At 46.2% G+C, this 27,386-nt stretch overlaps 1 protein-coding gene, 2 long non-coding RNA genes and 1 other non-coding gene across 9 annotated transcripts in view; 3 read left to right on the forward strand and 1 right to left on the reverse strand.

Annotated features, from left to right (window-relative positions):
- Window positions 1-18,175, reverse strand: part of CLIC5 (chloride intracellular channel 5) — a 106,174-nt gene extending 87,999 nt beyond the window's left edge. Inside the window, exon 1 of the mRNA XM_011282370.4 lies at window positions 17,834-18,175. Coding sequence (XP_011280672.1) covers window positions 17,834-17,896 — 63 coding nt within the window. The 5' untranslated portion in view covers window positions 17,897-18,175. The remainder of the gene's footprint in view (window positions 1-17,833) is intronic.
- Window positions 18,176-18,282: 107 nt separating this feature from the next.
- LOC123385383 lies at window positions 18,283-25,416 on the forward strand. The gene is made up of 3 exons (XR_006597803.1): window positions 18,283-18,429; window positions 20,240-20,389; window positions 25,358-25,416. It is a non-coding gene; the product is annotated as an uncharacterized LOC123385383 (long non-coding RNA).
- Window positions 21,364-21,471, forward strand: LOC111560657. The gene has a single exon (XR_002742658.1). It is a non-coding gene; the product is annotated as a U6 spliceosomal RNA (small nuclear RNA).
- A 102-nt stretch (window positions 25,417-25,518) lies between the features above and the next one.
- The window catches only part of LOC111560467, a 37,925-nt gene continuing 36,057 nt past the window's right edge, over window positions 25,519-27,386 (forward strand). For all 6 annotated transcript variants that reach the window (XR_002742297.2, XR_006597805.1, XR_002742296.2 and 3 more), the window contains exon 1: window positions 25,519-25,579. This is a non-coding gene — a long non-coding RNA (uncharacterized LOC111560467). The remainder of the gene's footprint in view (window positions 25,580-27,386) is intronic.

A 27,386-nucleotide genomic window follows, 5' to 3' on the forward strand; every position in this document is an offset into this window, starting at 1 on the left:
CTCTGCATGCCCCACGGGATACCTTACAACACCAACCGGGGAGGGGCTCGGTGGATGTCTGGTAAAGTGAGTTGGTGATCCGGCTCATGTCTAACAGGCAGCCTTTCCACAGAGTGACAGCGAACGCAGATTATCTGTGTTTGAAGACTGTGCACAATGTTACCTGAAGTGTCTGCATGTTAAAATGAGGAAGGCAGTTCATGGCACATCAGATCTTTAATGGGGGACATGACAGTTGAAAGCAAATCCCTCAGTTGCAGAAAGTTTCACAAAGAACACAGAATTCAGTCCTGTCCCTGTCACCAATTCAATCAGTTCAATTTTGGGGTGAATCTACTACAGTATGTATATGTATATGTTTGTGTATATGTTTCTGTATATGTTTATGTATATGTGTGTTTATGCCTAATAGACATACATGCATGTATGTGTTGTATACATGTGACCCCACAAATACATGTGTATTTATATATCAGTGTATCTGCTATACGTCTGTATCTGTGGTTTTCAACTTTTTTCAGTATTATCTTCCCCAAGAAGCCTCTGCAGCCATTTTCCCTTCATTACCCCCACAAAAATTTAATACCACAGTTACATTATCTATCTGGTTATGTGTTATATATGTATTTGTGCTTTATCTACCAAAACAGAGTAAGAATCTTCACCCCACAAGAGCCAATTTTATCCCATTGGGGAGATATTGTTCCCCGTGAGAATGCACGCTCTATACATCCCTCTGTACACACGCGTGCACATGTCCGCGTGTGCATGCACGCGCACACATATGCACACACACTCAGCACACAAGCTAGCTGGTTCCTGGGAAAGAGACCTACGAAGCATTTTGAGCTCCCACAGGAGAGGATCCCCGTCAATCACAGCCAATCAGAAGAGTGGTTTCTGGCCCAGCAATTCCTGTAGGAAATAGATGCTGGCAATTACAAAGCCGGGCGCCCTAGCCAGTCTAAGCTCACTGGGCATGACCTCATTTCCAAGTTTCCAGAGTTGGGAAACATTTCAAGAAGCCATACGAGCAGAAAATATCTAATTATGTATAAAAGGAAAGGTTCTGAAATTCTCATTTTCACATGGCCATTGCAAACTATTAAGTTCACGTATCTATTTTAAAATAAGTGGACAGAACACACTTTGGACAAAAGACAAGAGTCAGCATATTTAACATTTTCTAGATCTCGTCACCAGGACTGGCAAGATTTTATTGAACAAACGATTAATCAGTCTCTGAAAACTCCCCGGGGTATCCGCCAAACGTTTGGCCCTTGCAAAGGCTTGCAGGGGACACGGAAATAAAGGTCAGTGCAACTGCCTTCAAATGCCTCACGGCCCAGTTTTGTTGTAACTTAAACTAGATAAAATGCATGGGCACATCAACTCCTATGTGAGCTACAGCAACCCCAGGACACAGGGGAGAGAGCCCCTCCCGAGCTCCTCTGAGTAACTCCAACACTTCAAAAGCGTAACGTCATTTTAGCAGATTTCGAACTTTAACAAACCCTTCACGTAATAGGTACTGACCACTTGCATGTTTTCCATTTTACAGCAGAACTATAAATTAAAAAGAATATTAAAACAACAGGCCACTAGAGGGGGAACAGGTTTGCTAAAGATTGCTACTGTTTAATGAGCACCTACTATGTGCTGAAGACTATGTGCTAGGCCCAAATACACAGATTCTTTCTCCACCAAGCCCTGTGGAAGTCATCCAACCACTGTTTGAATATATCCTTCATGGGTAGTTCACCACCTCTCTCGAGGTACCCATCCTTCTGTTTGACAACTCAGTGAAAGAAAGTTCTGCGGTGTGTGAAATTAAAATCAGCCTTCCCTACTTAAAATTTAAAATCAGCCCCTCAGGGGCGCCTGGGTGGCTCAGTCGGTTAAGTACCCGACTTTGGCTCAGGTCGCGATCTCAGTTTGTGAGTTCGAGCCCCGCGTCGGGCTCTGTGCTGACAGCTCAGAGCCAGAGCCCGGAACCTGCTTTGGATTCGTGTCTCTACCTCTCTCTGCCCCTCCCCCACTCACGCTCTGTCTCTCTCTGTCGCTCAATAACAAAGAAACACTAAAAATAATAATAATAATAATAAAAAATCAGCCCTCAGCATTCACCCTTGGGATTGACACAAATCTAATCCCTTGTCCATGTGGTTGACTGAAAGCAGGGCTCAGGCTCAGCAGATGTCTTCACGGGGGTCCTATCTTCAGCACAGGCTGAGAGGGAGGCATCGGGAGGCTGAGGGTAAGGCTGTTGGTTAACAGCCACTTTCCTTTTTAATATTTCTGTGTGAACTTGGGGTATGTATAATGAAGAACATCTAAGCCTGTTACAGTATTCAGAAGGGGGAAGAGAAGGAGGTAGTAAAAAGGCCCACAGGTAGTCAGGGAAGACTGTCCCTTCACCCCCATACACCACACAGCCTCAGGTCACTGCTTCGCGGAGGCGGTAAGTCAGGAACACTTGTGAGCTATGGGATCTGGATAAGCCACTTACCCACTGGTGCCTCAGTTTCCTCGTCTTACACCATAGGGTTACTAATAATAGTATTATTATGTGTGTAAAGCAGTTAGCACATCGTAAGCACTTAATAAATGTTAGCTAATATTACTATACTCTTCGTTCTTAAAGGAGGCTCTCGGATTACCGTAACTTGTTTTCGTTCAGTGAAAAGGCTGAGCTTTGGTGACACTAAAGGGGATGAGGAGGGTGGAGAAAGAAGCCCATGTGATCTGCTCTATCCCCACCTACCCCAGGCTGGCTGGATGAGTCAGATTAATTCCCTGTTCCTGGATCTACATTTGTAGTAGCCTTTGTTAAAATCACCCCCAAGAATTTACTGGAGTTATAAAAGAAATATTTGGTGTTAAATCTCCTATTGGGACATTCTAAGGTTTTATAATGAATGTCAAAGGATCTGTAAGACTTCAAAGAAGATCCTGTTGTGCAATTTTTTCTGAGGAAATACTGATACGGATTCTTTGTTGCAAACCACAGAACACCCGCTCGCTCATTTAAGCAGAATGGGAATTGGTCTCCAGAGTCAGTTCCTGGCTTCTGCTTTGAAGAAGCAGGGCCTGTGAGGAGCGTGTTCAAATGTGCTGGGCCTCAGCCCAGAAGGACAAGTGCGCGTTCTACATGTCAATACTGCAATCAGTTGAAAGGACTCTCCAAAGGATAAACACGAATGATGGGCGAAAGTGCCCTTTATGAAGACTTGTTGGTACAGGAGAGAAATAATTTTCTGCCAGATCTTGGTATGTGAGGCTGCTGAAAAGACCTGAATATGAGGAAACTAGGTGCACACCCATGCGGCCATGCACACACTCACACACCCTCGCGCTCACACCCATGCACACTCACATGCACACAAAGATGCACGTGCACAGTGAAACTGGCTAATGTGAAAGTTAATCGAAATAAGTAAACAATAGCCAGAGACCGTAAGTGGATTCCATGAATCTACACAATCTGAAGTGAGGCCAGGATCCAGCAGGCCTAGGAATGCAGTTTCATCCACGTCATAGTTGAAAACTTCCCCGGAGAGGTCAAGTGTCTTTGTCAAGGGCACAGGGGAGTCAACGGCATAAAGTGCCCCCAGTGTTTACCATCGGGAATGTTTGCCTCGGAAGACAACATTCTCCTTTCTCGGGAAAGCAACCTCCTGGAGCAGTCTTCAGAGGCCTCACAGAGGGGCTTGCCTATTGGAACTGCTTACCTATGTCACTTGCTGTGCAAGACCGGTTTGGAAATGAGGTCTTCACTGTATTTTCACCTGGTGACCTCCCTGGGTAGACCCTGTTGTACCTCCGTGCAGCCAGGTGGTCGTGCCCCAGCACTCAGATGTTAAGAGCGCTGCCCAGAGAAGCAGCGAGTGTTAACGTCAAAGGGAACAGAACCGCTCCCAAGCACAAGGGAAGTGAGAAATAGCACTCTTCTACATACTGTCTACATATGGCTGCCTTCACGCCACAATGGCGGAGTTGGGTAACTGTGACACAAACGGAACAGACCACAAAGCCAAAAACACTTACTATGTGACCCTTTCCAGAAGCAGTTTGCTGGCCCTGACCAGGTTGTGGGAGCTCCAAGACCCTTCACCAGGTAGATGGGAACCTGCTTGAGAACTCAGTCCTTTTGGAAGCTCTCTCAGGGCCTCCCACGGTGCTCGGTACACAGCAGAATCAAAGAACCGATTTTTTACGGGACCTCCGCTATCATTTGAAAGGGACCTCAGCTATCATTTCATCCAATCCCTGTGTTTTAGGGAAGAAGCAGCCCAAAGCGACCAGTCCAGAATATTAGGCTGGCAGAAAGCAGAAGCAAAAACCAAGTTCCCTGAATTCTATTGTACTGCTCTGTGACTCAATAACTATGCGGTGGCTATGGAATATGGAATAAATGCAGATTAGGTATGTATGATTTAGCAATAGCATTATTTGAACATATAGTACATGCCAAAGCCTTTTTATCTAATGTATGTCTATAACATGTATTACGTATAATATATGGGATCTACAGACACAGCAATAATAAAATGAGGGCACACAAACTCCTTTGTAGGAAACAGCCAGCCACCAGGAGAGGATCTATCTCGTCTGTGACTTCAAGGTAACCATTGTCAGTTGGTTACTGTCCTATTCACTTGGACCCAACTAAAGGAAATCAGCACCCAGGGAGGAGAGCCATGGCCAGAGAGACATGTATCTTCATCCCTGGCCTCTTTTTCCAGCTCCTCGCAGACTGTCCTTCCCCTCATCAACAAGGTGCATCTGATAACCACTCCTTTCCCCTCCTTGACTGATGGCTGGTTACACGCCAGGAGGTACTCCTTCACTCCCAAGTGTGAACTGGCCAGGCATTCCCACCAAGGGCCATTTATCTCCCGCTCTGGAATGAAAAGTGCCTCACCCTTGATAGTGTAATTCTTGGCACACAGGTAGAAAAATGTTTTCTGGAGAGCATCAGGCCTAGATAAGCTTCAGATAGCCCTTTAAGGTGACCTAGCATGGGAGAGGGGCCAGAAGGATCCTCCACGGTTGTTCTTAGCGGTGTCGAGAGAAGGACCCGGAGTCCTGAGAGGGGTGGAGAACCCAGGGTCCCTTCATCACCTGCTCCTCCCAGAATCTGCGCTGGCCATGGGCCCATTGAGGGGAGAGGTAGATGGCATTGTCTCCCTTCTCTGCCTCAGATCAGCAGGGACTCCCATGTCCCACCCCTGAGTTGTATCCTAAGTCCTTCCTTGCCCGTGCTACGAAACTTGCTTAGTGCCTTCTTGATCCCGGGTCCCCTTGCTTGGAGCTCCCATAGCCTTGTACTTGCCCTAGGATCACAACCCCCCTGCATGTCCGGTGTGCCCTGCCCCCTCCATCCCCAGGCTGTGAGTTCTGCCAGGGCTCCACTGCGCCTGCCTTGTGCAGCTCATTCCCTATCAGAGCCATGGCCTGGCGGCTGGCAGACCTTGATAAAGAGCTGCCACATGGAAAACGGTATTTCAAGCAACTTTAAATTTTTTTTAATGTTTATTCATTTTTGAGAGACAGAGAGAGATTAGAGTGTGAGCAGAGGGGTGGGGGGGGGGTGCAGAGAGAGAGGGAGACACAGAATCCGAGGCAGGCTCCAGGCTCTGAGCTGTCAGCACAGAGCCTGACACGGGGCTCGGGGCTCGAACTCACGGACCACGAGATCATGACCTGAGCCGAAGTCAGATGCTTAACTGACTAAACCACCCAGATGCCCCTGAAGCAACTTTGACATTAACTTTGTTATTTTTTTTAAGCTATTTATTTTTGAGAGAGAGAGAGAGAGAGAGAGAGAGAGAGAGCACTCATCGGTGATAAAAATATTTGTGGGGGCACCTGGGTGGCTCAGTCAGTTCAGCATCTGACTCTTGACTCCAGCTCAGGTCATGATCTCAAGGTTCATGAGTTCAAGCCCCACATCGAACTCCGTGCTGACAGTGTGCAGCCTGCTTGAGATTCTCTCTCTCTCTCTCTCTCTCTCTCTCAAAAATAAATAAACTTAAAGTCTTTGGGGGACATGCCTACCATGTCCTAGCTCTGCAGCCTTGGCCAGGGGACGTTGTCTCTCTGAGCTGCAGTCTCTTCATTTGCAAACCGGGAGTCAAGATCAGGATTCAGCCAATGCAAGTAAGGTATTCAGAGCAGCATACAGCCACGGCTATTATTATTCAGTCTCCAAACTGACCGTCTGGTTTCCACAACTGCAGAGAGACCCAGTGCACCAAAAGAGGACTGGAGAGTGAGGTCTGGTTTTGCTACCTCAAAGTCAAGTCCGTTTCCCTTTGTCTCTCCCATGCGATGGCCCCCTGCCATCCCCCCAATCTCTTTCCTGACATCGTCTATTTCAAGCACCTTATGATCTGGGGATGGGGATGAACAGCTGGGTAAAAAACAAAAACAAAAACAAAACCCCAAAAACCTGCCAATGACTGTTTTTATACCTGCACAGTCCGTGGAGTGCATTCTAAAAGCATGGGCCAATATTTAAGATGGGGTGACCTGAGAGCAGCTGGAAGGCCCACTGCTCCCTCAGGTTTCTCTCCCGTGTCTGCATGTCACTGTGCCTTAAATGTCCACCATGAGTTTCACTTCTTTGGGATCAGGATATTCACAGGGGCCCTTGTTACGTTATGGCAATGTTCCCATAACGGACCGTGCATCCGAATCACGGGGTACTAGTGAATTATAGACGTCTGGGGCCCCATCCCCTGAGGACTCTGGCTCCTAACTTTGGGCTAGAATTTGGAAAGTGTCCTAGGTGGTTCTCGTGATCTTACGGGACTGGGAAACCCTGTCCTGGTGGGGACTGGTCAGTTCTGGAATCAGGATCTCCAGGTTTCTCCCTCGGCTTGTGCAGAACAACACAGCACGTAGACCCCAGCAAGCACCTCGTCTGTGACAAAGCTTAAATCTCTTCCTTCCTCAAAGGGGCTATATGTGAGGACAGAATCAGAGAAGAGACTCAAAAAAGCATAAAAAAAACTATTAAGACACATAAGGAACCATTTTCAGGGAGTATGGGAAAGAAGGTCGGGAAATGGAATGCTGGCTTGTTCTGGACAGTCTTCAATATGAAGCTGAAGCACCTGAACTTGATCTAGCAGGTAGAGGAGGGGGTGTGATAAAGGGAGTATCTGAGGAAGATTAAGCTAATGGCATTAAACCTGGAGGACAGGAGGGGCGAGAGGCCGCAGGCAGGATGCCCTGACAGGGGTGATGAGGTAATACGGTGGCAAGAAACAAGGAGATAAATCATCTCTATGGTAGATAATGACTTGTGGTTCACCAACCTGTTCCCCCTCTTCCTGGGAACACAGCTAGATGATACTTGAGTTCTGGACTATGGAAAGTGGGTGACAGTGACGTGGCCACTTGCAGTCAGGGACCACGCACACCTTCCAGGGGATCCTCCTCCTGCCGTCTCCCCCTGTGCTGGCAAACGTGGAGTCCAGACAGAGGAGCCGGCAGCCCTAGGGGGTGGCAGGACCAGAGTGGAAGGAACCCGAGTAGGGAAAACCATTCACTAAACACTGCGCCGAGCTGTTAGGGCCCACGCTGACCAATAAGATACCTCTCACACTCCAACAGGGAAAAAACGCTGGCTTGCAAAAGTGACTCGTGTTTCTTACTGGTCCCTTATAGTATCCTGCCAAACAGGTCAGCTCTCTGGTAGGCTCACTCAGTACCCAAACGAGGAGAGGTCGTGTAGCTTTGCCCACGCGGCTCCCCTGTGCCAGAGTCCTGTGGTCAAGCCCTGCCCAGAACTCTCTATCCGCACAGGAAAACTCTGAGGCATTGGTGATAAATCACCACAGGCGTGTGGCTCCTTTGGTTTCTCAGGCAGATTATAAAGATGCTGTGGATCCTAGATTTTACGATAATGACTACAGAATGCCACAGCACCCAAATGTGAACAAACGAACTGCCGCCCACCTGCTATAGCTCCCGGGCCTCTGTTCGCCGTCAGCACCGGGGAGCAGAGGCGTGTGGTTCAGAAGAGAGGAGCCTTGAGCTGAATCGAGAAAACTGGCTCTGTTGCCATGACAACCTCCCAAATTGGATTTTTAAGAGATAGTAACGGACGCCGAGGTTTTCCCTTCCTCTTCCTTCTAGGTAATGGGCTCCCAGTTGGACTCCATTCACTGTAGGGCCTTCCCTCCCTCACCTCGGGCGTCATCTCTCCAGCCTGATGCTGTTGCTCTCCTCCCTTACCAGAGGATAATGATTAACGAGGGTGGATGACCTCATCTTAAGGACCACAGAGGCTGTTACCCGGGGGTGGAGTGACCGGCACAAGGCCTGTGACACCGTGAAGACCGCCGGAGTTTTATTTATTTTTTATTTTTTTAATTTTTTTTTTTCAACGTTTCTTTATTTTTGGGACAGAGAGAGACAGAGCATGAACGGGGGAGGGGCAGAGAGAGAGGGAGACACAGAATCGGAAACAGGCTCCAGGCTCCGAGCCATCAGCCCAGAGCCCGACGCGGGGCTCGAACTCACGGACCGCGAGATCGTGACCTGGCTGAAGTCGGACGCTTAACCGACTGCGCCACCCAGGCGCCCCAAGGTTTTCTTTTTTTTTTTTTTTTTTTAATTTTTTTCCGCCGGAGTTTTAAACGCGTCTCCTCAGATGCGACAGGGCCAGGCAGGCCAGCTTCAGATGATTAAGCGCTCCCCTCCCCACCAGCAGGTGGTTCCACAGGCAACGTTCTACGTTGTAAAAAAGCTCCAAATTGCTCGGCCTGCCATCAGCGGTGCCTCAACATCCGACCCTAACTTATGTTTCTGTCGCCTTCCTGCTGCTTTTCACATTCTCTTTGCCACAGCCACAGGGCACTCAGTTCTTGGGGGACACCCTGCTGTTTCCTGCCTCTGAGCCACGTTCCCATAGTTCCCTTCATCCTTCCTCTCTGCCGGCTTCTCTGGGGCCTCACTCCTCCCCCCCAGGTGGGCATTTCCTGAGCACAGTCCCTATTTCTTTACTCCTTCACGCTCCTTCCTCCTCCTCTGGGGAACTTAGTCCTTCAGCTGCAGCTCTGAGCAGAAATCCAAACCCACACCCCTCACCCTGGCCTTCCGGTAATTCTGAGTTCGGGCTTTCCAGCCCTCTGCTGGACATCTGCGCTTGACTGACCTGCCTTTGCCTCAAACAAAACCCTTCTAGCACTAGAAGATTATTCTCATTAAGCAACCACTCCTGTCCTCGCCGCTCTATGGTGGACTCATAGGGTTTCGGGGCTAAAAAGAACTGTAAAACTCAAGCCCAATTAGTTTATCTGCACTCAGTCCATTGACAACATCTTAGACAATCATGAACAAGCCCATCAGTGGTGTCACCATCCCAAATATGGAAACCTGTGTCTCAGGAGGTGAATTTAGCAACCTAAACTGTTATACTGTGAATTTATCTGCTGAGAGGGGGTCAGAACAAATGACTTCTAAGAGGTTTCTCCAAGTCAGAAGTTCTACCACTTTATGATCTCGTATCCCATGTTACGAAATTTGGCCTTAAAGACACTCACACACCTGATATGTGGCCAATCGGATTTGGAGTCCCGGGCTTCTTACTTTTGAGTTCATTCAACTGCCGACCACATCATGCGATACGGCATAGGAGCCTTTCCAAGCAGGCGCCGAATTAAGGTCCTATCCTGTGTAGACACTTCTGGTGGCTTCCCACTTACTTATGATGGAGCAAAAAACATTTACCGGCCACTCACAACCCTTCCCACCGTTAGGTTTTTTCTACCTTATTTCCAACTGCACCCCTCCTCATAGGCCATTCTCTTCAGACAACCTTGTATACCCCCTGGGCCCTAATATCCTCACCTCATTCTGTTGCTGGACCTGACCTGGTTGCCACTCCATGAATCCTAACCATTCTTCGAAGCACAACTCAGGTCCCACTCCCCCCAAATTATACCTGGAAACATCGTTCAGGACATGCTGGTCCCTATACCTGCCCCCGTCATTTCATTTCCTGTCCTTCAAGAGGCACTGATGCTTGCTTGAAGTTTTACTCCTCAGCTGCAAGCTCATGGACTCCTAAGACCCTGTCTTCCTTGCTCTCCAGCAGCCCCTCTTGAGTTTCCATAGAGCCTGGCACAGAATAGGCAGCTTCATAAGCATGTTGGGTAACTGGTTGATTGGTTGGTTGGTTGACTGACTGTTTTCAATCCCTTAACTCCAAAAGTTCTAAAAGTTCTTTATCTCACGAATACCTCCTTCATGTCTACCTTTTAAAATTACTGGTCCCATAGGGGCGCCTGGGTGGCGCAGTCGGTTAAGCGTCCGACTTCAGCCAGGTCACGATCTCGCGGTCCGTGAGTTCGAGCCCCACGTCGGGCTCTGGGCTGATGGCTCAGAGCCTGGAACCTGTTTCCGATTCTGTGTCTCCCCCTCTCTCTGCCCCTCCCCCGTTCATGCTCTGTCTCTCTCTGTCCCAAAAATAAATAAACGTTAAAAAAAAAAATTAAAAAAAAAATTAAAAAAAAAAATAAAATTACTGGTCCCTCCCGGGGCGCCTGGATGACTCAGCTGGTTACGCGTCCGACTTTGGCTCAGGCCATGATCTCACGGTTCATGGGTTCGAGCCCCGCTCTGGACTCTGTGCTGACCCCTCAGAGCCTGGAGCCTGCTTCGGATTCTGTGTCTCCCTCTCTCTCTGCCCCTCCCCACCCTTTCAAAAATAAACAAACTTAAATAAATAAATAAACAAACAAAATTACCGGTCACTCCAATGTCATAACACAATGTTACACACGATAAAAGCAAGTTATAAAAGAAAGGTCAAATGCATTCCTTTCCTCCCTTTCCCGGTTTATTTGTGCTCAATCCAGGGTGATGCACGCTAGTAAGTGTACTTGCCTCAGTCTCGTCCACCCTGCGAAATGCACGCTTCAAGTAGGGGCTGGACTTCACGTCGCCCTTTGGATGCCACTATTTGTACAGCTCTATTTACCCATGGTCTGGGCTAGTGGCTCTCAGCCTTTGATAAATCCCAGAATCACCCAGGGATAGCTTCATAAGGAGACAGATGCCTGGGCCTTACCGAAATCCTCCTAAATAGGGATTTCTGAAGAAAGGGCACGAGCAAGCCGGTGTATGTATAGAAGCTTTGCAGTGCCTTTCGCACACCCCCAAACCGAGCGCCATTGGCCCAGCTATTGTTCACCGTGAGGGCTACAACACATGCAGTTCAAAGAATCTTCCCACGGAAGCAGAGCGAGAGGGTGCTGGTAGAAGTTAAAACTCCATTTCTTCTTCCCAGAAAAGATTCATTTAGTTTCTGACAACAGGCTCTCTATCTTACTTATCCTGAAAGAATTTCCCATCTCAGAACTAAGCTATTACTTCAGTACATGTATGTGTTTCCAAAGTAGATTCTCCATCAGGGAGCTGGCAGACAGATTTCCCCGGTGGTTGGAGCTGACCCCTCAGAATGTAAGCAGAGTCAGGTCTAGGATGCCCTGGGTAGACAGAGAATCTTTTTATCACTGACCCACATCTTCAGGAAAGCCACGCTTACCCACTTTGCTCCTTCACGATTTCTAGTCCTCCAGCCTTGATGACAAAGACAGATAAGGATGTCTCCTGGGTAATAATTTTTAAAAATACCAGGTATTGAGAGTCTATTACGTCTTGTATTGTGCGGATAGATAATACACGTAGACACATGTGTATATTTTCTAGAAGAGCAGCTATGGCTACTCAGAGCTGGAAGGTTGCTGGGGTGGGGGGGGGGGTCCTCCTGAAACCAAAGGTCAGAGACTCTAGAGCCTTCTTTCTCATCTAAGGGTTAAAGGTATAGGCATGTTCCCGGTGAGCCAAAGCCCGGTGACTGGAAAGAGAATGACGCCCCTAAAATAATATCCCCACAAGAGGCCTGTGATGCCCCCCACCGCGTACCCCCGCCCCAAGGGTTTGATGCATTCTGACCCAGTCCCCAGGGCTAACATGGGAGTTCCCCTGGATGAGGGAGCAACTGATGGGGAGGAATCAACTTCCACTGAGCTCCAGAAGCCCAGCCACTGGTGAGGGATCTGCACACACCCTGTGGCCAGGCCAACCACATAACTTCAGACAGCGGCCTCTGGGGACACAGAGCAGCACTTCACAGAGGCAATCCGATCCAGTGACGTTTGTACTCAGCTCCAGCAGCGAGGCAGAAGCAGGTAGGACTGAGTCTGTGGCTTCTCGGATACACCAGGGTAGGAGAGCTCACGGGCTTGGCTCCTCACCAAGGACGCTGTAGCGGAAGAAGCTACATTTTTGCCCCAATTCATGCACAGCTCATTCAATGCTCACACCAACGCTACAAAATATGTATTACCATCATCAGTATTGCCCTGGTTAAAACAAAACAAAACAAAACAAGAACAACAACAAAAAAGCAAAACAAACAAAAAAACAACTGTGGCACAGGGAGCCACAACAGCCTGTCCTAGCCGGCATGGCATGGCTGGGAGCCCACGGCCTGACCCCAAAGCCAGCAATTCCTCCAACACACCTCCTGCCGCCACCAACAGGGGCCCAGCACCTGGCAACTCAAAAGGAATCAAGATGAAAAGGTTTTTACCTGACTGTCAAAATTGATGGAGTCTTTGCCCAGGGGAGGGGCGGAGCTGGGGGGAAGGGAGGGGAGCGAGGCAACCTAGAAAAACAAGGCAAGGCAAGCGGGCAGGGAGGCAGGAGCTGAATGGACTTCGCTTCTGCAGACCCACAGCCCTCACCCCCACCATCTGCCACGGGGCCTGAGGCATCCGCCAGTTGACCTCTGACCCTAGCACTCCCATGGATGCGTTTCCGGAAAAGATGTACTCATGGACACAGCAGGGCAGGTGAATGTGTGCACTGGATTATTGACCTCAGACCCAAACCTGGAGTAGTGGAAAAGAAAAACAGCTGCTTAATAGGATGAAGGGGATGTCAAAACCTAATGATCCCCTGCTCAGGCAAGGTGCCCAAGGTGACCAGGCAGCCAGGGGGCCGCAGGGATCTGAGAGGGAATGTCATAACATGTGATCCTGTCTGTTCTGGAAGTCAGATGACTGTACTATGGGTTACCATGACTTGACTTGTGCTCTGCACCACTGTCAAGAGCCTTCTGGATCACTCAATAAATAAAACAACGAGTCATTTCCATCAGACAATCAGCAGGATGCCGTTTTATTTCCCCCACGCTGAACTGAGGCTTATTTGACTAGACCCCATGCACTGATTGTTCTGGAGTCCTGTGGAGAGGGCTTTATAGTCCGTCAGCATCTGTTAACGGAGCACAGATTGGGTGCGAGCTCTCTATCAACATCACTCCTGATCACGATGCCCTGAGGCTGTTACAAATTCTGGACATTAATCCGCACTTGTGAGGCCACCTATTTCAGAGTGACAAAAGCTGCCTGCAGTCAAACTTGCCTCTGATCATGACTCAGTGACTCTGTACCAAAGCTGCACCCTGGACTCGCCTGGGGGTGGGGGTAAAAATACTGCTTCTGGGTCCCACGCCCCTACAGAGACATCCATGTAATTGACCAGGGAGTAGCCTGGCATAGGGAGTTTTTACAGCTTCCCAAACAATCTGAACATGTAGCCAAAGTTGAGAACCACCAGTCTCTATTGAAATTCACCGCCCTGGCACCAAGAGACATTTGTAGCAAATTGGTCTAACCACCTCAGTGGTTTTCTACTTTTGGGGGTCTAAGGATGAGACTAGGTGAGAAGGCATCAATGCAGATGGGAGGAATGTCTTGATCTAACCTACTCAGCACATCCTGTGTTTGTTTTCCCAGAACCACTTTCTGTTTTGCTTTTACTTCCTTGCTCTTTCTTCGTTCTATAAACCACACTCACTGCCACTGTCAGTTTAACCTGCTGTCTTCCTTATGATCAAAGTCCAAGCTGTGTGTGATCTCATTTAGTCTTGAAATAGCCCTGCAAGTGAGGAAGCAGCCAAGCTTTTGTTCCTTAAGGCAAATCAGGGGCCTGCAGATCAGGAAAGGTTTTATCTGACATGGAATTCATATCATTATTTTACTTCTGTGTGTTTATAGCCCTTTTCATTTACAAGTGCTTTCACCTACTTGCTCCTGTGGAGTCCTCACAGCAAGTCTGTGGTGAAAGTATTTTCATAACCAGAGTGGCCACACATCCTGATCTACCCCGAACAATTCTTGTCCTAGCCCAATTATTCATAGCACCCCCTTTCACTCTCCAACCAAGTGTCTTTGTCGGAAAAATAAATGACATGATCACTTTATTTATGACCATCCTCTTGTTTTTAAAAGAGGCTACTAAGGCTCGTAGAAGTTAAGGAATTTGGAGGCTCCTGGGTGGCTCAGTTGGTTAAGCATCCGACTTTGGCTCAGGTCATAATCTCACGTTTTCTTGGGTTCAAGCCCCGCATCGGGCTCTGTGCTGACAGCTCAGAGCCTGGAGCCTGCTTCCGATTCTGTGTCTCACTCTCTCTCTCTGCCCACCACCCCCCCGCTCCCGTCATGCTCTGTCTCTCTCAAGATAAATAAATAAACATTAAAAAAAAAAAAGTTAAGGAATTTGTTCAGTCATCAGCCAATTAAAAGCAAAACAAGACTCGATCTCATGTCCTGTCTCTCCAAACCTCTGTCCCGCCCATGGGGATTATGAAACATTAGATCAGAGCTGATTTACTCAAAGCTTTCTTACTGTTGATGAAGAAATTAAAAGTGTGAGGGAGATAATCTCCTAAAAGTCGCTACTACAATGTTCTCTGCAAGGAGTACAGAGCAAGGAGAGCAGACTCCTTGGCTGCATTCTATGACCACATTAGAATGCATTAGTTAAGTATCAATGGATCGTCCTCTTGGATGGCCCTCAAGAGCTTAACTCAGCAAAACCAGGTACAAGGCCTAACAGGGGTATTTGGAAAAGAAAGAGAAATTCAGAGTCCAAACTGCTACATAGGAGGACTGGATCTGAATGTGACCAGGCGTGTTCAACCATAAAACAGGTGGAATCATCATTCTTACTTCCCTGGGTTGTTACACAGAAAGCAAACTGTGGCTCACTGAGTGCTCTCACAGCAGCTAAGTCTCACAAGGTCCCCGTGAGTCACTTTTTTTTTGTTCTCTTCATTTTTCACGCAAGGGAACCAAGGCTCATAAACAAGATGCTGGGGATCCAACAGGATAAGGTATTTGAATGTGCTTCATAAGTCCTAAAATGCTACCATTTATTATTATTATTATTATTATCAGCAGCAGTAATAGTTAACAGATGATAATCAGTTGATGTGGGCTAGAATCATGTGTCCTTGAAACTCCCTGGGCGACCCAGGTTTTGAATGACGCACCCAGTGGACAGGCCAGGTGGAGAGAAGGTCCCTTCCAGAAAGTTGTTGAAGATGACACATCGGATTCTGGGTGGGGTCCAGCCTGACTGAGAGGCTTCCTAGAAACCAACCGAGCCTGCCTTGCTGGAAGGACCTCAGGCACCAGACACCCTCCACAAGAAGGCCTTTCTTCATGAGCATCACAGAGCTAAGAGAAATGTCAATTCTGTAAATTGATTCTGGAACTCAGGACATTGTTTCCCTAAAATAAAACCAATCATCACCTGGACAGGATCTTGATTTCACAATCACTTTTCAGCCTTTGCTGCTCCCTATAAATGATAACTACAAACCAGAATTGCAAAAAAGAAGGGGGAAAAATCAAGAACTAACCTCTCTGATTTTTTTTTTCTCCCATCAGTCCGGTTTTTGAGCTAATCATGAAGGCCTGCCTGGTTCTCATGGATTGGCTTCCTTTAGGGGCAAAACAAATAACAACACAGGCATTTTAGAATTCTTTTGGGGGCACTGAGGGCTGTGCAGTGAGCTTTTTGTATACGTGGAAAAAACCTTCAAAGCTGCCAACACGAAGTTCCCAAGGTGCAGGTAGAATTGGTCTCCGTGCCTAGTAGTGGGTCAAAGGGCTCCTCTGACTCTAAAGAGTCAATTTGTGTTTCAAATAGCTTTCAGGAACTTGACACTATGAAACTACCTGCTCCCAGGAAATCTGAGAAAGTCCTAGAATAGCTTTCTTCAGGGAGAGCAGCGAGCCTCCTGGCTTTGTTAAAGCTCTCCCTGTTCATTCCCTTCCCTAGGCCACAGGACTGGATGGTGAGGTTCAGGGCGCCCGCTCCTGGCCCTTGGTCCAACAGTGCCCAGCTCTGGAGAGGACACGACCTCTTTCGCTATCTGGGTCTGCCAAAGGACCTGGTAATCCTGCCCAGAGGGGACCCAGAAACCAAATGAGGGAGACAGGAGCCACATCTGAGGGGAGACAAACAGGTTCAGCAAAGCAAATGACAGGCATAATTTCTATGGATTATTTTGAAAAATAAACCCAAAGAAGGTAACACCTAGCCAAAAAATATTTAACAGACCTTTGTGGTACGCTAGGGCCAACTGGGGAGGACCACTTACCAAGTCGCAACCTGATGGAGGTTTGGGGATTGTTCTGTTCGGTTTTAGGCATCAAAAGATACGAAGGACCAAAGGGTTGCTATCAAGGTTTATGCAGATCTTATCCTTTTTTGGTGAAAATCTCTCATCAGCTTGGAGATAAGGGCAATTTGCTCAAAACATCTTTCCCATCGCAGATATATAGGTCTTTTCAATTCAGCCGGGAGACTCCTAAAAAAGGCACCAAGGAACTCTCCTCTCCTCAGTCACCTGTGCCTTTCCTGGGAAACTTTGCATTTGAAGGCTATTTCCCGCGCCCCCCCCCCCCCCCGCGGCTCTCACGCCGCCAGCGGACTCCCCTCCCCCCAAGCCTGGCGACTCTCCCCGCACCGCCCAGGAGGCCGCTCTCCGGCCGCCTCAGGTTTCCCGGCTTCTGCGGTGAGCCCGCCACAGCGAGGACTGATCAAATGTTTCTTTCTTACGCCGCACCACCCGCGGACCGGGAAACGCCGCCTCCTCCGCCTCCATGCTTTGCCTCCTACAGGTTGCAAATGAAATACAGCCGTGTGGAGGGTAGATTGTTTCTGCCCAGGGAGCGAGGCGACTGAAGTCAGTTTGTGCACTGTGCCCCTCCATCCCAGCCTGCCCCAAGTTGACCGGGTTTTTTTTTGTAGTTGTTGTTGGTTTTCTTTGTTTGTTTGTTTGCCAAACCTTGGCATTTCCTGATACTCCCCTGCAGAACCATGATTATGACAATAATAGTAATGTTGGCCAATGGAGTGTTTGTTTTCTGCTTTGCAGGTCACAAAGCAAGAAACACCTTTGTTTCCTTTGCTTTTTTTTTTTTTTTTTTTTTTTTTTAGTAGCTCTCAGCAAAAGAGAGAAAAGACATTTGAAGAAATGTTATTTTTATTTTGCCAAAGATAATTGTCCGGATCGGCAATGTTTCCTCTTCTTCCCTTCCCTCTCTTAGCTCTCTCTCCCACCCAATTTTAGAGGCACGCTCACGGCTCCAGGCAGGTTCCGGCCACCTCCTTATACCTTGAGATGGCCCTTAAGGACTAGCCAGAATCGCACCGGGCAGGGACCTGTAGCGGCGACCCGCTTGCTCTACAGCGGAGCTGACAAACGGCCGGCCAACTCTCCAAGAAGACAGCCACCTGCAAGATTGCACCTGACTCCACAGCAGCCGGGAGCCCCGAAGCGAGGCTCTCTGGCTCGCAGGAAGGCCACCCAAGGGATCGCTGGGGCTGGGCTGTCCTCCCTGGGGAGGGTCCAGCGTCCCAGCTCTGTCCGCGCCCAGGCACGTGAGCCCGCGCAGCCGGGAGCCCGACTGCAGGCGCGACAGGTGCGGCGGGCGCAGGGACGCCGACCTACCTTCACGAAGAGTTCGATCTCGGGGTCCCTGTCGTCCCCGTTAGCTGTCGCCGAGTCCGTCATGCCGTCGGCGCCCGGGGCCAGCGTCCCGGGCCGGGGAGGCGCCACCTCTGCGGCGCCTGAGCCAGCGCTCTGCGCTCCTGCTCCTGCTCTGCGGGGCCCTCCTTGAGAGCGGCGCTTATTATTATTATTATTATTATTATTATTATCGGATCTGTTTCTCAAGCCGGGAACCGCAGTGTCTGACAGATCAAATGTCCCGAGAGATCACATGCAAAGGAGGAGAGGGGAAAGGTGGGTTCAGGGATGGCAGCAGGTCCCCGGAGCAACAAGTGCCGGGCTGCAGGGAGGTGTCACAGGATCCGCTCCAGTCAGCGATCCCCGCGTCGCCGCCAACGCGCCCAAAATAGCCGGAGGCCGCGGGGCGGGGTCAGCCCGGGCGGGGCTGGGCGGGAGGGGCGCCCGGCGAGCGCGGCCTCTGCCCTGGCCCCGGCCCCCGCCCCCTGCCCCGCCGCCCCGGCCCCGCTGGACCGGAGGCAGTCGCGGCCGAGCCTGGCTGGCACCGCCTACGAGGCCCCGGGGACCTTATGGGAAAGGTAAAGGGAGGGAGAGGGAGTCCAAGCGAACGGGAAAAGAGAGGGGAGAAAAGATGGCTTTAAGTCTTATGTGTCATTAACGATGCTTTAGCTCGTCCAAGTTACTCTACTATTGGCGTTACCCACTCCGAAAGCCCCTTCCTGCCTTAGCCGTGCTCAGAGTGGGGAGGAGCTGTGGGGAGGGGGCAAGGAAAGAAAGGACCCCTATGAGGAGCCATCCTAGAGCTGGGCAAATGGGGTAGGACATGGCGTGGGGGTGGGCAGGGCTCACGTCTAAGGTAGAGGGGTGAGCCAACCTGGTCAGGGGCAGCCAGAGGAGCCGAGCACCCGCGTCTGGCTGATCTTCTAGGCTTACTTTTTCTTCCACTTTCTTTTCTTGTCTCTTCTTTTCATTCCTTTCTTTCCTAGTCAAATTCCGTTCTCTGTTTTGTAGTGAAGTATGATGCACATATGGAAAAATGCACGCATCACAAATGTCCAGTTCAATGAACTGAACTCACCCATGGAACGCCAGATGAAGAATTAAAATACTAACTACACCCCCAGAAGCTCCTTTTGGTCTCTCTTCTCTTCCTTTCCTCCCCCTCCACCCCTTCTTCCACCAGAGTAAACATTATCTTGACGTGTCACAGCACTTGTCTGGAATCTTACAGTAAATACAGTATATATACTCTTGACGTTTGGCATCTTTTGCACACCATTACATTTGTGACATTCATCCATTCTGTTGTGTGTAGTTGTAAATCATTCATTTTCATTGCCACAGCTTAACATCCGTATTTTTGATTGATGGACATTTGCATGGTTTCCAGTTAATGACTACTGTAGATACTGCTGCTATGAACATTCTATCAAACATTCTTTGGTGATAACATGGACACTTTTCTGTTGGGTATATCCTTAGGAGTGGAATTTATAAGTTATAGCGTACAAGAATGTTCTTGAATAGACGCTGCCAAAGGGATTGTACCAATGTACGTTCCCACCTTTCATTTATTTTAAAAATAGGTACAAAATCTTTTGCATCTGAAATCTGGTCAACTTTCATTTGTTTTCTCTGCCTTCTCTCTAGCTAATCCTGTTGGTGCTCTCTCTTGCCTTGCTCACAAATAATGCATTTATTTCACAGCTTTGTAAGAAAACAAAGTAATCCCTTAATAATAAAAATAACTAATAATACTTATTACGTACCAGACAAAAAAAAGCACTGGAGATCTTAACTTGTTTCATCTTTACAGTTAGTGTTATTATCCCAGTGTTCCAGAGGGGGAAACAGGTTTAAAGTATTTAAGTAACTTGCCTCTAGTCATTCAAGTAGAAAATGGCAGATTTGAACGCAGAAAGACTGAGCCTCTGCTCCCAACTACTCTACTAACTGCCTCTCTCAAATTTAGTGCATGCTGGGTAAGTCATTCTGAAGAAACAAAGACACTGTCCTGGTCTGAATGGAGATTAAGTTCCATTTCAGGATAATAGTCACATGGAAGGAAGACTAAGGCTGTCACATGAATTGGGCTCCATAAATCAGCATGTAGACAGATTATTCACCACAGTGGGAGTGGGTAGACAGAAAGGCCTCATAAAGCAGAAGGCACTGCGCTGAATCTTCCTGAATGGCCAGGCGTCTGACAGGCAGAGAAGATGGCAGGGTACCCTGACCACCCTTTATGGCAGGCCGTTTCCCCATAAACCACAAGTACAAATGTTCCTTTTCACTGAAGAAGTCGCCAAGCCCAACTTGCAAGCCCTCACAATACACTACAGCTTAATCAAGGTGAGGTCTAATTGCTCTCCTCCTCCTTGGTTTCAGGCTTACATCACCAAAGCCTTGAGAGAAACAGTCACCTTCACAGCTTGTACATTCTGAGCCAATGACTGCATACCTTCACTGCCTGCTGCACAGACTCATCACTTCCTGCTCTGGACTGCAGACAATATTTGCAATAGCGATGTGGCAGAGGTAAATAAATTATATGCGTGAAATGCCCTTGAGGGTTTTTTTTTTCTTTAGGTGAAAAATGCTTTACACGTGTGATCACGTTCTTGGCTATGATCTAAACAATGTATGGTATGACCTCCACTTTCCTTACTTCCAACCTAGCAGAGCTGGCTTCCATTTTATTTTCTCTAAACATCTACTGGTTACTGCTTATTGGAAATGAACCAGTTCCCTTTTAATCTCTAGATAATACCTTCCATTTGGACATCCCTACAGACAACTGATAGTTTTGGTATTCTAAATCTTCATGTTGCCACACACACACACACACACACACACACACAAGTCCGCATTGGTGATGAAGTACTTTTGTGCTTATTTCTAGTTTTTAAGTCCACATTCTGCTTTCATTCAAGATAAAAAAAAATATTTGTTTTGTACCCTTTAACGTCCAATCATAATTGGTTAGAGTCTATTCCAGCTTTGTCCAGAGAAAAACACTTCCTTGATCATACACTACTTCTTTTTTTTTATATGAAATTTATTGTCAAATCGGTTTCCGTACAACACCCAGTGCTCATCCCAAAAGGTGCCCTCCTCAATACCCATCACCCACCCTCTCCTCCCTCCCACCCCCCATCAACCCTCAGTTTGTTCTCAGTTTTTAACAGTCTCTTATGCTTTGGCTCTCTCCCACTCTAACCTCTTTTTTTTTTTTTTTTCCTTCCCCTCCCCTATGAGTTCCTGTTAAGTTTCTCAGGATCCACGTAAGAGTGAAACCATATGGTATCTGTCTCTCTCTGTATGGCTTATTTCACTTAGCATCACACTCTCCAGTTCCATCCACGTTGCTACTAAAGGCCATATTTCATTTTTTCTCATTGCCACGTAGTATTCCATTGGATCATACACTACTTCTGATAATCATAGTTTCACACAGTTAGTGCAAGCTTGGGGTAACTATTTACCAGGAAAGCACTTCAAAAACATATTTAGTGCTCACTTTGGCTGCACATATACTAAAATTGGAACAGTACAGAGAAAATTAGCATGGCCCCAATGCAAGGTTAACATGTAAATCTGTGTAACATCCATACATTTGTATGATTGTTGAAAGCAAAAATTATCACATGTCTTACGGGGTTTTAAATATATTCAGACTCAAATGATATGGCATAAAGGTGAAGGTAAAGGGATTTATATAGTGGTAAGGTTTCTTCAAGTGGCAAACTATGACCTCTAAGCAGACTGAGAAAAGTTAGGTATGTATGTCATAACCACTCCTAAAGCAACAACTATAAACGTTATATAAAGAAATGTAGTGAAAAGCCAAGAGGTAAATCAAAATGTAATGGGAAGAAATTTTCAAATAATCTAATAGGCTTGATGGGGGGACAAAGAGAACAAACACAAAACTTACTATTAGACGGCACACCTAAATCCAACCATATGAATATTTACACTAAATAAAAATGATCTAAACACATCAATTAAAAGCTGGAGATTGTTGGATTGGATTTTAAAAGATACTCAGCTCTACGATGTTACAGAATCTCACTTCAAGCATAATGATACAGATAATTATAAGGAAAAGGATGGAAAGAAATACCATGCAAACACTAATCAAAAGAAAGTTAGTGGTTATATTCATATCTGACAAAATAGACAAGGAAATTATCAGCGATAAAGTTGGATATTACACAATGATGAGTCAACCCATCAAGAAGATATAACAACTCTAAGTGTATACGTACGTAATAAAAAACTTTCAAAAGCAAAGCTGACAGAACTGAAGGAAGAAACAAATACACGAATATGGTTGGAGACTACAAAATTTATTTCTTAGTAATTGATAGCACAAATAGACAAAAAAAAAATCACTAAGAATATAGAAGACTGAAACAGTACTACAACCAGTTTGGCCAAATGAACTTTTATAGAATATCCCATCTAAATAACAACAGAACCCACCCTGTTTTCAGGTACGCATGGAATAGTCACCAAAATAAACCATATTCTGTATCACAAAACAAACATTATATGTAAAAGAATGAAACAATACAAATATATTCTCTGACTATAATAGAACCAATTACATCAACAAAAAATGTTTCTGGAAAACCTCTAAATATTGGGAAATAAAGCAATTCACTTTCAGAAATTCATTGGTTAATAAAGAAGCCTGAAGGATAATTATAAAATATTTTGATCCCAATGTAAAGGAACGTACAATGTATCAAAATTTGTGGGACGTAGCTAAAACAGTTCCTAGAAAGAATTTTATACTTGAAATGCTCACTTAGGAAGGGAATAAAGGTCTCACATCTAAGCGTGTACCTTAAGAAACCAGCTAACCCTAAAGCAACAAGGAATAAAATAAATATAAGAAAAAAAAATGAAATTGAAACAAGATAAAACAATGGAGAAAATCAGTGAAACCAGAAGCTAGTTCTTGTAAAAGATCAATAGAATTAATAAATTTGTCTCTGGATTTGCCAAGAGAAAAAGAGAGAAGGTGTATTTTTTTCAGTATCCGGTGTGAAAGACGGATAGCAATGCAAACTTCACAATCAGGAGAAGGTAATAAAGGAACAATACAGGCAACTTTTTGCATATAAATTAGATACTTAAATGAAAAGAACCAAATCTTTTTTTTCTTTAATTTTTTTTTTCAACATTTATTTATTTTTGGGACAGAGAGAGACAGAGCATGAACGGGGGAGGAGCAGAGAGAGAGGGAGACACAGAATCGGAAACAGGCTCCAGGCTCTGAGCCATCAGCCCAGAGCCCAACGCAGGGCTCGAACTCAAAGACCGCAAGATCGTGACCTGGCTGAAGTCGGACGCTTAACCAACTGCGCCACCCAGGCGCCCCGAAAAGAACCAAATCTTAAAAGACACAAAACTCATTCAAGAAGTAGGCTATAACCCTAAACCATAAGAAACTCTTAAATACAGAGAACAAACTGAGGATTGGTAGGGACGGGAGGGGAAAATGGGTGATGGGCATTGAGGAGGGCACTTGTTGGGATGAGCCCTGGACATTGTATGTAAGTCATGAATAATGGGAATCTACTCTCGAAGCCAAGAGCACACCGTATACTCTGTATGTTAGTTAACTTGACAATAAATTATATTTAAAAAGAATAATAAAAATAAATAAAAAACATTGTAATAAAAAAAAGGAGATAACCTGAATAGTCCCATATACAGTAAAGATATTGAATTCATAGTTGAAAATCTTCCCAAAAAACCCCTACCAAAACTCAAAAAACTCCCAGGCCCAGATGTCTTTATTAATGGATTCAACCAAACCTTTAAGAAAGAAATCATAGCGATTCTTTTTTTTTTTTTTTTTAATGTTTATTTCTGAGAGAGACAGAGACAGAATGCAAGGGGGTTAGGGGCAGAGAGACAGGGAGACACAGAATCTGAAGCAGGCTCCAGGCTCTGTCTGAGCTGTCAGCACAGAGCCTGACACGGGGCTTGAACTCACAAGCTGTGAGATCATGACCTGAGCCGAAGTCAGATGCTCAACCGACTGAGCCACTCAGGCGCCCTGAAATCATAGCAATTCTACACAATCTTTTCCAGAAGTAAGAAAAGGAGGAAATAAAGAACTTGTATCCAGAATTTGTAAAGAATTTTCACAACTCAAAGATAAGAAAACAAACAACCCAATTAAAAATTGGCAAAAAGAGGGGCACCTGGGTGGCTTAGTGGGTTAAGTGTCCGACCTCAGCTCAGGTCATGATCCTGCATAGGACTCTCTGCTGTCAGCACAGAGCCCGCTTCAGATCCTATGTCCCCCTCTGTCTACCCCTCCCCCAACTCACGTTCTCGCACTGTCTCTCAAAAATAAATAAACATTAAAAAAAAGTTGTTTTTTGGGGCACCTCGGTGGCGCAGTCGGTTAAGCGTCCGACTTCAGCCAGGTCACGATCTCGCGGTCCGTGAGTTCGAGCCCCGCGTCGGGCTCTGGGCTGATGGCTCAGAGCCTGGAGCCTGTTTCTGATTCTGTGTCTCCCTCTCTCTCTGCCCCTCCCCCGTTCATGCTCTGTCTCTCTCTCTCCCAAAAATAAACAAACGTTGAAAAAAAAAAATTAAAAAAAAAAAAGTTGTTTTTACTTGGCCAAAAGAATCTGAACAGACATATCCCCAGAGAAGACATGCCAATGGCAAATCAGCACATGAAAAGATGATAAATGTCATGATTCAGCAGAGAAATAGAAATAAATACAATGATACCACAGTATACCTATCAGAATGGTAAAAATGTATACACGTGATAACCTCATGTGGTAGCAAGGATACAGAACAACTGGAATTCTTGTACATTGTCAGTGAGAAGGCAGAATTGTACAGTCGTTCTGACAAAACACTTTGGCAATTCCGTGTAAAGTCAAATATATGTTAACCATAAGACGCACTCGTCATCTCCTGGATATCATCCTAGAGAGATGAAAACTTCGGTTCTCACAAAAGCCTGTACACGAATGTGCATAGCAGAATTCATGATTGGGGCAAACTGGAGACAACCTAAATGCCCCTCAATAGCTAAATGAATAAAAAAAAAAAATTGTGGTACATCCATACAATGATATACCACTTAGCCATTAAAAAGAATGAATACCTCCAAAACACGGATGAATTTCAGCTGTATGTACCAAGTCAGAGAAGCCAGTCTCAAAAGATTGCATACTGAACGGTCCCATTTATATGACATTCTGGGAAGGCAACATTATAGTGATGGAGAGCAAATCAATGGCTGACAGGATTGCAGAGGGGTGGGGGACTACCAAAGGGTAGCACAAGGGAATATTTTCAGGTGATGGGACTATTCTGTATCCTGTCCGTGGTGGTGGTTATAGATGTTTCTGCATGCATGAAAACATACAGAGCTCTAAACCAAAAAAGAGAATTTTCTGTAGGTAAATTTTTAAATGATCAAGATTCTTTTTTTTTAATGTTTTTATTTATTTTTGACAGAGAGAAAGAGAGAGAGAGAGAGCATGAGCAGGGGAGGGGCAGAGAGGGGGAGACACAGAATCCGAAGCAGGCTCCAGGCTCCGAGCTGTCGGCACAGAACCGGATGCGGGACTCGAATTCACGGACTGTGAGATCATGACCTGAGCCAAAGTAGGACGCTCAACCGACTGAGCCACCCAGCTGCCCCTAAATGATCAAGATTCTTAAAAACTGGAGAAAAAGGTAAAACCACTAGATTTTATTTTTACATCCCCTTTCCACGCATTCTTTGCTTCAAATCCTTAGTCTCAGATCTCATCTTACCATTGACTTCAGATCTATAAAACGGCTCTGTTCCATGAGACCTGGTGCTCCTATGTATAGTCATTCAGTAAAATAGAAAGAACTTTCATTGAAATAAAAAATGAAACAGCAAAATAAGCATATTTAGACTGAGAGCGAGTGTGTGTATGTGGTAAAAGGACATTCAGTATGAAATAATGATGATCCTTTTGGGAAGATTTGGTAGAAATGTTCACCTTGCCCAGTGCCAGAGTAGAAGAACGTCAGTAGATACAAGCTCCAACTTTTACGTACCTAATGATATTCACTCGAACCCACTCAGTCTGCCCAGGGTAGCAGCTACTTCTATGAGAATTAGATTGTTCCACTCTTACGTTCTTCAAGGAGAATCTCTCAGACAATCCCAAGAGCTTGAGGTTCAAGCTGAGGGGGCAAGTAGGTTTTGATGACAGCTGCAGGAGCATCAATTACCTTGTGTCTCTGTGAGAGGACCAGGTGGGTGTAGACAAGAGGAGGTGAGTCCCGGAGGAGTTACAATCCCATGAAGTCACTGGTTGGGCTGTGAGGGGGATTAGGGTGGGTTGCTAGTTCTATCTATCCCTTTATAAACTAACGTGCTCTTGGGCGTGCCTAACATTACCAGAAATCTTTGTCCCCACCGCAGTTGGCCTACAGACTCCGGGGGAGAGCCAGGGAGTGGGCTAGACTGAAGCCAGGGGTCCTTGTCAACAACCTTCACTCATCCCACTGATTCACGCATTACTCATTCTCTCCACCAGGGTTTTGGGGAGCACTGCTCATATGCTTTCTAGAACCCTCTAAGAACACGCATTGTACACATCACCTCCTGATGATAAGCAGTCTTTGCTCCTGCATTATTCCTTCATGGATTGAGTCAGGACTTTTCCACTGCATTCCTGAGGACAGGAATGCAGTTTTATGTCTCTTTTGCATGACCCTCAGAACATAACAGTTCCTTGCTATACACTTTTAAACAAACAAAAACCACTGATCAAACAAACTGTTGATAATTCAAGTACAAGTGTACATGCTCAAGAAAATAGTTGTTGGTGGAATGAATTAATGAATAACTGGAACTTTCTTTCACAGCCTCCTCCTCCACTAGAGATTCTGCCCTTACTTATATTAACTCAAAGGCTGACATCACTAAAATGGACATTACAGTGTGGGGGGTTTGTAAAGATTCTAATTTTGAAGTAAAACATGGAAAAGAGTTTGTAATAATAATAATAATAATAATAATAATGATAATAATAGTTAACATTTACCAAGGGCCCACCATGTGCCTGAAGCTCTGAATCTCTTATGAGCTCTCTTCATCTCTATAAATAACCCTGTGAGACAGGTGTTATCAGTCCCATTTCACAAATGAGGAAGCAAAGACTTAAAAAGATTAAGTAACTTGTCCAAGATCACACAGATAATAATAAACAACACAGCTGGTATTCTGACCCAGGTCTCTCCATTGTGAAAGCCCATTTTATTAACCAGCATGCTTTACTGGATGTGGAGGAGGCTGGGGTGATGTTAGAGACTTAGAAATTGCTTCCTGAATTGCAGTCAGTGAATAACTGGTTTTGGATAAGAAATGGCTAGATTTGGGGATTCTAGAATCCCTCTTCACTCTGCTTAACCTAAGAGACACCAGAGACAAGCTGAAAAAAGAGGCAGGGACCAAAATGTGGTTCATGAAAAATAAAAAAATACGGAGCCCCTAGAGAAAGGA

This window comes from Felis catus, chromosome B2, assembly GCF_018350175.1.
Source record: "Felis catus isolate Fca126 chromosome B2, F.catus_Fca126_mat1.0, whole genome shotgun sequence".
Lineage (NCBI taxonomy): Eukaryota > Metazoa > Chordata > Mammalia > Carnivora > Felidae > Felis > Felis catus.